This window comes from Nothoprocta perdicaria, unplaced genomic scaffold (genome assembly GCF_003342845.1).
Source record: "Nothoprocta perdicaria isolate Ctin4 unplaced genomic scaffold, notPer1 scaffold_14, whole genome shotgun sequence".
NCBI classification, from domain to species: Eukaryota; Metazoa; Chordata; class Aves; order Tinamiformes; family Tinamidae; genus Nothoprocta; species Nothoprocta perdicaria.
Genome location: NW_020454538.1, coordinates 3,759,538 through 3,769,980, shown reverse-complemented (window position 1 = coordinate 3,769,980; position 10,443 = coordinate 3,759,538). Strand labels below are relative to the sequence as shown.

The 10,443-nt window shown below is 40.6% G+C and overlaps 1 protein-coding gene across 1 annotated transcript in view; it reads right to left on the bottom strand.

Annotated features, from left to right (window-relative positions):
* Positions 1-2,305: 2,305 nt before the first annotated feature.
* The window catches only part of CFAP99 (cilia and flagella associated protein 99), a 52,598-nt gene continuing 44,460 nt past the window's right edge, over positions 2,306-10,443 (bottom strand). The window contains exons 13-15 of the mRNA XM_026034053.1: positions 10,138-10,343; positions 4,917-5,079; positions 2,306-2,702 (exon numbers count right to left, since the gene is read on the bottom strand). Of these exons, the coding sequence (XP_025889838.1) occupies positions 2,535-2,702; positions 4,917-5,079; positions 10,138-10,343 (537 nt within the window). The 3' untranslated portion in view covers positions 2,306-2,534. The remainder of the gene's footprint in view (positions 2,703-4,916; positions 5,080-10,137; positions 10,344-10,443) is intronic.

Here is a 10,443-nt window from a genome sequence, read left to right as displayed (position 1 = left end):
GCCCCCGCGCGCCATTGGCCGCGCCGCCGCCGCGCCGCCCGCCGACTGGGCGGCCTGCACGTCACTCAAAGGGATGAGGGCCGAGCGGCCGCGCCCTCATCCGGCCGCGGGGGGCTCTGGGAGTTGTAGTCCCGCGCGCAGGGCCTCGGCGCGCTGCCCGGCCGAAGGGCTCCGCGCGGCGCCCAGGCCCCGCGGCGCGGCGGGAGCCCCTGGGCCCGCGGGGGAACTGCGCTGGGCCGGGGCCGCCCGGGGGCCGCCGGCGCTCAGGGCTGGCGGGTGGCCACATATCTTCGTGCTCGTCGTGTTTCCGTGCCGCGGGCTCCCCGTCGGAGAGTTTTATCCCCGCAGCCACGGCCTCCTCGGTGCCTCCCTCGGGCCCCCTCGGGCCTCCTCCGGCCCGCCTTGCGCCGCAGTGTCCTGCGAGGGGCTTGGGAGGCACCTGGGGGCTGTGCCCACGTGCTTCACGTTGGCCCGAGGGCGTCCACGTTGCGGGCGCATCTCGCCGTGGTGGACACAGCGGTGCCGCTGCCCTTGCTCCCCGGCCCCGCGGCTGCTCCCGTAGCAAAGGTGACGCTCCTGCCCGCCGCCTCGGCCGAGCGGGTGCTGCCAAGCACCAGGTGTCTGTGTTGGTCACGGATTCTTTGGTTTCATTGGGTTTATTCTGTTGTAAGACCTGCCATCGCCTTAAAGTGAATAAACTATGTAAATAAAATAGTACTACATTGATATTTTCTCCAAGGTTCATTCTTTTACTTTCCTTGAAACATGAAATTTATGAAAATGAGTGAGGTCCTCGGGTAGCAAGAATAAGGCTCTTTGTGAATTGTGGTGGTGGAATTTCCACAGCTGGATTATTAAGATTGTTCTGTCCTCAGTTGTTTCATTTTGAAAGCAAGGGAAAACGTGAAGAAGGAAATAGTTCCCTGTCAGCTTGACTGTAGTTCATCAAGGATTTTGAAGACTGGGCTGATATCCCAGAGGAAGAAATACACAGTAGGATAGGATCTTGGAATTTTGAGAATTGAAAGCCCTTCCCAAATACAATTGCTTTTCCATCTGCCTGATGATGATTCTTTCTTTCCTGTATTCTGAAAATGCAGGGTCTAACAGGTTCAGGGAGTCCTTATTCAGTGTATAACACCCCAGACCATGACTGTTAGTCCTGTTATTTGCTGGCTCCTGGAAAACGGAGGCATTACAGCCCAGACCTGGCTCTGTTGTGGAGCACGACACAGCGTTGAGCAAACACAAAGGAAGATGAAATCTCTGGCACCAAGTGCTTGTCATTTTAAGCTGCTCAATCCTCTACCAGACATAGTGTCATAGTTCTGTGTTCCATGCAGTTCTTTGGCTATTTCTCCTTCTTCCCCCTTTCCTAGGATCCCCAGCTCTTTCTTTTAAGCTACTCCATGACTCCTACATTGCTCTCCTGGACTGCCGTAGCACTGACAATAAATGAAAAATGCAGCGGGTTTTGTCAGCGCTGCAGACTGTGCGAGTGATCTTCACAGCTAGATGGCAACAAAAGAATTCCATTAGGTTTCCTGCAGCCAAAGTGAGAAGTACGATGTTGTGAGAGCATTAAAAGCAGCTGCCTGACTCTGATGGCAGCGACAGTCTCCTTCAATTTAAATATTTGCAATAGCCGTAATTAAACACTTAGTAGCTGGCATAAATTTAAAATAGAAATACATTGCATAGCCTTACTGCTATGCAGATTTTAATTCAGATTTATATCCTCCTTGGCTTTATGCCTAGAATAAATCTTGCAATATGAAGGCCTTTATGCACACCACAGTAATTGTCACAGAGGGCAAATTATCTTCGAGGTAAGTAGCAGATTTCTGCCAGTTTTCTGGAAGCAGTTCCCTAAAGAGATCAAACAATGTTGCATTCTCCTTCCAACACTCAAAGACAAAAAAAAAAAAAAAAAAGATTCACTTCTGTGCATACAGAAATGGTTTATTTATGTCAGTTGGTCTAGTCTCTGACTGCTGTGGGCCATCATGTCATATAAAGCTGAACGGTTCTCCCCTTGCCCTCTTAAAAATAGTGTTGAACCTGGTGCTCCCGCCATGCACTGTTACTGCCATGGAAGGAGATGTGCTTGGGCTGACCCTGCCTTTGCAAACAAGACACGCGTGAACAAATACTGCTCGTCTTTTTTTGTTTTTCTCCTCATTTTTATTCTTTAGGAAGATGAATGTAGCACATCATGGTATAATAGATAATGGTAGTGGAAATAGAGACCACACAGTGTTCTTACCAGGTACTTATCATTTTGCCCCAGAAACCTCAGTTGCAAGGTTTCTGTTTCCTACAGATCTTGGTTCTAACTGGAAAAATAGGTCATTATAGAATAAAATAAAATAAAAAGACAAGAAATCAACAAATTTTGATTCATATTTGCCTGTATGAACACAGTTCTGCTATTCAAACCGTAAAGAGGAAACAAAGGCTAAATTTCAACCCTGAAGTACAGAGGCACACTGGGATTAGTTTTCCAGCAAATCTCTTTTTTTCCCAAAGGAATTTTATTTTACTTCAGATCGCAGTATACAAACTGTGGCTCCACTTTTTGCTGCCTCATATGCAGCCATTTTCTGAGCTGTTTCTCTGGCCATGAAGCCGTGTTGAAGGATCTTGAACTGCCTTTCCCGACTCTCTTCCAGTTCCTTCCAATGGTTCTGGTGCAAAGAACCCTGCAGAAAAGAAACAAGAGAAAATAAAGGCACTATTTAGATGATGTGCTGAACTTTTCTGTGATAATCTGTCCGTCTGGTGATATATTCAGCTTGCTAACATGATTGGGAAACATATCAACTTCAAACCAGGCATGATGAATAGAAACATGACTTGATTGAGTTGCCCAGCTTAGGAGGAATTAAACACAGCTGCAACACTCCACAAACTGTTATGTCAAGGCAAAACCACGTCTAGATTGTTATGCTTCAGTGCCACTAACTTATGTTCTTCCATTGCCAATAAATTAAACTTGAAACTACAAAAAAACAGTTGCAAAGATCCCCTCTTTCAAACTCTACTGGTTTGTGGATTCAAAAATTAGATTCAAAAGGCAGCACTGCCAAGAAAGCTCAGAATAAACAGAAAACAGTGACTTTCTCATCTGATTCTTGGCTTAAAATGATAGAACAACGTGTTTTCTATTAATGACAGTTTTCTTCTACTTCGTTATCTAAGTTGTAAGGTAAATTTTACTTTATTAAGAGCTGAACAGTGATTTATGCATAACCTTTATCTTTGCTTATGTCAGCACAAACTTCCTGGTCCAAAAGGGACATCACAAACGATGCCACAATTGGCGCCTGGAACTTTAGTCGTGGAGTACGTCTCATTTTCTCCAGCTTATTGAGGTCTCTTAAAAGGTAGCAGCACAAACGTTTTGCTAGATAACTATTGCATAAGGGGAAGAATTCTTTTTTATAGTCATACTGCCACAATTTTCAGCTATAGGCAGTTCAGCATAAACTGGGTAAAGATACAAATAAATAAAGATGTAGCTGGACATAACTGGCCAGCATTAAGCCACTTCTCTATAATAACACCCAAATACAGTCACACAGAGCCAAGTATGATGGAACATACACCGAAATGTCTAAATAATTTATATTAACCTTGAGGTATTTTCTCTATTGGATTTTTCTTACAGCTCTCTTAACATCTGAGCAGAAGGTAAACAAAAACACTGTGATGTCTCGGAGACTTACAGCTAAACCAAATAAAAAGACAAACTCCAATATCAAACCAGCTTTGAACCCCTGTATTTTTTTTGCATATTCATATGACACAAGAGCACTCACAGAGTCCCTCATCAGGTAGTCAAAAATTCTATCTATTAATTTATAATTTCTTTTTGTTGATTTTTAAAAAATGATTCACACGCAATTATATGGTTGCTTCCCTTTGAAGTCTCCATTTACTGCTTTCATTTTACTCTGGATTCTAGTCAGGAAAGCTTTTAAGCTCATGTTCAAAGCCTCAGTTCAGAAAGCCACCTCAATTTAGGAAATGCTTTCTGGAATTAGGCCCTTGCCCGCATGCACCTACAGTTTGGGGATATTTTGTGGCTTGAAATGGAGATTTGGAGGGCAGCAAACATTGATACTCTGGAAAATGGCACTGTGTCCGGTTTTGAACTATACACACTTGAAGAATACAGCTTTTCTCTTCCCTTGACTTCAGCTTCATCAAAGCTCCTCAGAAAATATGTCAAGATTTATTATTTTAACAAATTGGGAGATATAGTTCTAATTTTACATAGGGCTAGTACTGCTTTTAAGAAGTGATTGTTGGCTGCAGTGTTTCATAAGCTGTGGTAAATGCACTGGTGCTGCTGCTTGAACCTCTTCTATGTGGTAGCCATGTATGAGGAGGTGGAAAAGCAGCAGATCCTGCTTGTCTTTAGACACTCGCCAAGGAAACACAACCAATGTTAACCCATCAAAAAGCCTTCGGGCCTAGTGGTGTTTCTGTATTTTGATGTGGGACCAGACGGAAGAAAGGTGAGATAAAAATCAGGGAGATGATAACTGGAGCCTTCCTTGAGTAGAAGAGGGGTCGGGTCACAGTTGGGTGTTATGGGATGTGTGCGATAGGAAGGGAAGAAGGACGGAGTTAGGGACAAGGGGTAAGATCTCGTTTGGTGGGAAGAGAGAATGTGGTAGGAGAAGTGAGAAGAAGGGATCATCTGGATGAGCCCTCATCTGTGGTAGTGGATATGACAAGAAGATGAGGTCGAGAGATGGTTTGGATGGACAGAAGCTGTGCACACAGAGGAAGCAGGAGGTTGGTGTTGCCTCTACTATACAGCAGCACTTGCTATAGTGGCAGTTGAGCAAAGGGCCTGTGAACACCAGCAATATTGCAGATCGTTTTTCTTTATGTAACTCCCAGACCTTGGCTGACGTAATGCTGGTTTTCTGGGGAGTAATCTTTAGGAGTTCTCCTTGCTTTTTACGCTCCATTGTTTTCTCTATAATCTTTTGCTGCAGGTTTAAAATGCGTTCATCTTTCACAGGCCTTTCACCAGACTGGGACTTCCTTTTCTTTTCTTCTTGCCTGCAAAATCAAAAAGAAACAAAGGTAAAATAGTACCAGCCTACAGAATAATCCATCTGAGCATATATTACTTCAATAATAATGAATTTGCTCTTGCCTCTGGGGACTAGCTAGACTGAAAACAGGTTTAAATCATATCGCTCAGTAAATGTGCTATTCACAACTTGCTTCTTGTTGTTTACAGAACAGCACTACTAAACAGTATGAAATATTTTCTTTTTCCCACAGGATACCATGTTGAAAATTTCATAGGCATTTCAGGCCTGAAATTCTTCAGGAAAAATATGTGCAAGACCTGTGATAATACTGCAGCTCTTTGCTTGTGAGAACTATGGCATCTTCTTTATAAGATCATTAGTATTCGTCTTGATTGCTATATTCCTTGGCAACAAAGATATTCTTTTCCGTGTAATCTCAATGCCCAAATTCAGAATCAATGGGGATAATGATGTATAAATTGAGGTTAGTGGGTCTATGTGGACATAAATTGATAGTACAGTATCTACCATAAAAAGAAGGAATAGGAGAACAGTTACTTGATAGTCTTCCTTATGTTTTCTTTTGCCTTTTTTCCTCTGCTTTTATATTCTCTGGACTTTACATGTTATCAGTTTTTGCTCATTTTCACCCAGCTGGCACAATTTTCTTGCCACTTTTTCATGTAGATTACATTACCTTATATAGTGGCTCACTTATTTACATCCGACTTTATCTTTTATTCAACATTGCTCTTGCATTTGGCTCGATGTCATTAAGCTGCAGTATTAATATTATGTCATGAGCAGCTGTGATTCTCTGGCCCAATTCAGAGCTAAAGTGTCAGCCTACCAAAGGAGATATATAATGATATAACACATCATCACAGTGTCTTCTCTCAGCTGGAAAGGTAGCAGAGCATTTTTAGTTATTCTAAGTTTTGCAAAAGGTCCATTTGCTTTGCTGTAGTACAACATGTCTCTATATGTCTCTACCTTAGGTGAAATGGGCTTCGTCTGTCTCGTTAGCTTCATTCTGGTTGTGATTAATATATGGAAAAGAAGGAACGGTTTAGATAGGCTTCTCTTTTCCAGTTGCCCTTCTGAGACAGTTCCTGAACTGCTCTGCCACTTGCATCATGGTATCTGGATGGGATAACACTTCCTTATCCTCCTTAATATAATTACCTACTCTGCTACAGTGAGATTAATTTTTAACACTGACATCTAAAAACCCTATGTTCTAACATTTGTAAGTCACAGAATGGTTGAGGTTGGAAGGGACCTCTAGAGATCATCTAGTTCAACCCCCCTGCTCCAGCAGGGACACCTAGAGCATGAAGTCTAAAAATTATCAATGAATCTGATTGAGAACATGGATTATTTCTATTTGCACTGTAATAAGGCATAGCATTCAAAGGGATATAGGAGAATATAACAATATGGTTTTATGCAAACACTTCATGATTAAATATTGTCACTGGGAATAAGCAACAAAACCTTTCATTACATGCAAATCCAGATTCTTGTAAATACAATTACAGAAAAACCAGCAAGAGGTTTAACATCATGAAGCAGCAGCAGCTGCTTCTGAATTAACATTGTAAATAGTTGCTTATTATCTCTCTAATGTTCAGTCTTCTCCTACATGAAGTCATGTGCTCCTCATCAGCATCTATTCCAAAAAGCAGACAGTTTCATAAGTTTTCACATCGTTTCTGGGAAATTCCAAGAGGGGAAGGCATGGAAAAAAAAAGAAACTTTAAAATTCCAGTATTTTGTGATGGTCACTTGAGAACTTAAAGGTAGACAAAACTCATACAATCTCTGTCTCCCCTATCACCTATTTCCAAACAAAGGGAACAGCCACTCAGAATGGGATAGTACATGTTTAGAAAAATCCTCTGCAGATTCAATAGAAAATGGTGTGATAATTTATTAAAAAAAAAAGCGAGTGTGTGTGTGTGTGTGTCCATCCATCTTACTGTGTGTAACAATTCTCTGATTCTTCTCCTACGCAGGGAATCCACATTGGGACTGGCTTCCTGCAAGAGCAGCTCCAGAATTTTGGTCACCATCACTCTCTTCCTCACTGCACTTCATGTGGACACTATCCGGTGTTGGAGTGGGGAGGAGGTTTGGGCAGCAGACACCCTCATGTCCTTGGAAACAAGCAGGAGAATAAACCTGGGCAAGAGCACTCTGTGTGCAAGGACTTGCTTAGGTGGCAGTGGATGATGGGGGCACTGACATGCTGTTGTGATTAGTTGTGATATGGACCTACCCTCACAGAAATAAAAGGGAATAGTACCTGGAATACGCAGGGACATTCCTGTAATGCATTAGCATGTATTAAAACAGTCATAAACTTCTTGGTTTGGTGTTCCTCAAGCTGAGGAATGAAGTGTTTGCCCATTGCAGATGCCAGTGCTGACTGTGAGATCGTGTGAAATTCTACCAGTTAGAGGGTGGTGCTGCATTTACCCCGAGCTGTCTCCTCAGGGGCTCTGCAGGCGCTCACGACGCCCTTGCTGTGACAGATGCCATGGCTCACAGTCTATTAAGGGCTGATGTCTTGGTAATTTTTCAGGTTTCATTTCCTATTTCGTGTAATATAGTTCATTATATGTTGTTATGTACTTCTTTTGAGTTGAAGCATGTCTATTTGCAAATTATATTGAAAAAAATCTGCTTAGCAGGGACCCAATTAAATTTGAACTGATTCTAACCAAAAAAACATTTGTTTATCAAAGCTTAGCTGCCATACCTTAGCTGATTAGCAACAACCTTCAACGTAGTGCAATTCAAGATATAACATGCAATTTTATGTTGATGCATAGCAATATCTTGTTAGCACAATGGATGAGATTTGCTCTTCTATCTGTATAATTATTAATTAATTCTGCAAATACAATAATTTGATCTTTACTTCTCCAGTGTATCAGTGCAACACAAGCAATTAATCACTGGTACTGATTTGATAGATGTTTCAGGATTAAGCATCTGTAAAGCATGTTTAACACATAATGGCCATGATTTGTTTAGAAAAAAAAGTTGCTGGAAATTGTTTATTATCTGTAAATGAGCCAATATGCCGTACTCCCGTATTGACAGAAATACTACCACAGATTTGCATTCTAGATGATAATGCTGTTAAATGCATTCTGGAAGAGCAACATTCCTGTAATGCTTTGATGGTGCTTCTCTGCAGCAGATGATGCTTCCAAGTTATGTGTGATTGCTTGAGAGCTGTGAAAGGAAAAGTCTTGCAACATCAGGTTTCATATATAATGAAACTTTTCATTTTATTTATATGGAAAGCAATCTAGGCTTCATTATAATAAATTACATTTCTGTATTACTTACCATGAATCTGAACAGAAGCCTGCAAATTAAGTGTTTAATTTCATTTGCATTCTGTCACGTTTGGCATGGTGGTCTGTTCTAAGTAACATTTCAAATTTATCAAGACAAAAAGTGAAATTAAACTAGGTTCTTATTCAGATGTAGCTCATTTCAGGATCAGAACAGTTTCAGATCTGAATTAAGCCAAAGAGTGTACTTTAAAGAAACCCAGCACCACATGCAATCTAAAGGCTGCATATCCAGCATAACAAATGATTCTTTGAGTAGTTACTACAGAAACAGATTTACATGATATACAAGCTCAAATTCTAGCTTGAATCTGTAATGGAAAGTAGTGTCTTGAATTGCTCCCACAGGCTTTCACAACACTGAATGCTTTCAGATAAGAGTTTATTTCCATGTGCAACTCATTTCAGATTTGTTAGTCTTAAAACCTTCTCTTTATGCATGTCCAGCAAGGGAGAGTCATTGATTTATACAGTCAATCCACTGGTTTTGCAGTTATTGATTCATTAAACTACCTTCTTAAGTACTACTTAACTTACTAACACTGTCTTCTTAAGTACCAGCACAGCACTCTACTTGTTGGAGATTAACTATCAGCAACAAGCCAAATTAGGGATCAGCCAAGTGAGAGCTACTCAAAGGAATACTTCAGTACTGCTTTCTGTGATTGGGAATTAGGACTGGAAGATAAATCAATCACATGAACTGAGCTCTAAGAAGCCAATTTTGGCACCTCAGTGCTAAACACCAATCAGAGACATTTCTAAAGGTTTTTGTACTTTTAGCCTTTTAGGTGATATCTTCAGAATCTCAACATGAATATCTGTTTGCAAATAAGTTTGGCAAGATAGGGAGTACGCTACCAAAGAGAAGGGCAAAGATGAAAGACAACTTGCAAGGAAACAAGGGCAACTAGTCAAGATGCAGCAGAAATGGCCTAAGATCAAGAAGAGTGCAATGTTTTCTGCATTCATACAGGCTTTCTTCTTGCTCAGCTTTATTTGTAAATAGTTTTAACTTTATCACTTTGTGAAAGGGCTCCTGCACATATGAAGTATCTATAGTGCTCATGGATCCTTTATAATAATGAATAATAAATACAATAATGAATAATAGATATGAATAATGAATATAAATTTTGATCAGAGAGTCTGTAAGCAAAGATTTTGCTCTTTAATCTACTGATACACTATCTTGAATTTAATATTTGTTATAAGAAAATCTCCTTCCTATAATATCTTTAACTTCTAAAATAAAGCCTGCCCTTCCACACAAGAAATGAGACTCAAGGAAGAAAAATACAGCCCTAACATATTAAGTAAAAATGAGAAACCACTTTAAAGTCGCCATCTAGAATGATTCCAATAAAATCAAATTATTTCTGATTAACTGGAAGGGAACAAAAGAAAGCCATAGTTGCTTTTTCCTATATATGATCTTGGCTCTGAATCCTGGGGCAATACTGTCACTGGCTTAAGGAGTGTCTTCAACCATAAATTCAAATTAATGAAAAAGAATTGTTAAATCTGAAGCAAATTACTTACAAGAAAAAAATAAAAAGGAAACCTAGGCCCCACTAATCTTTGGATGAAGTCCTACTGATTTATAAAAGGGCAGGATTTTGCTCTATGCTTGTTTTCCTTCTCAAAGGGCTAGGGAAATATTAATGAAGTTGCAGTGTCTTAAATGCCACATGCTGTTTTGTACTGACTTTAAAGCAGCTGCTCGTCCAAGTTCTGCTCTGAACAGGGAAATCTGGTCTAGTTTGTCTAGAAGAAGTTGTTCCTTAGCTTGTTTTTCCTGAATTATCTGGTCTCTCTTCTCTTCCTCTGCTGCCTTCTGTGCTTCTCTGAGCAGAGCGAGGCGCTCACGTAGTTCCACTATTGACATTTCACAAAATAAGCCATGGCCACCAGTCTAGAGAAAATGAAATATTGGTTCAAATAACACTCTTTAAATAGCAAGGGAAGAGTAAATAAGTAAAACAAGAATATTTTCATTGTATTGCAATCATGTC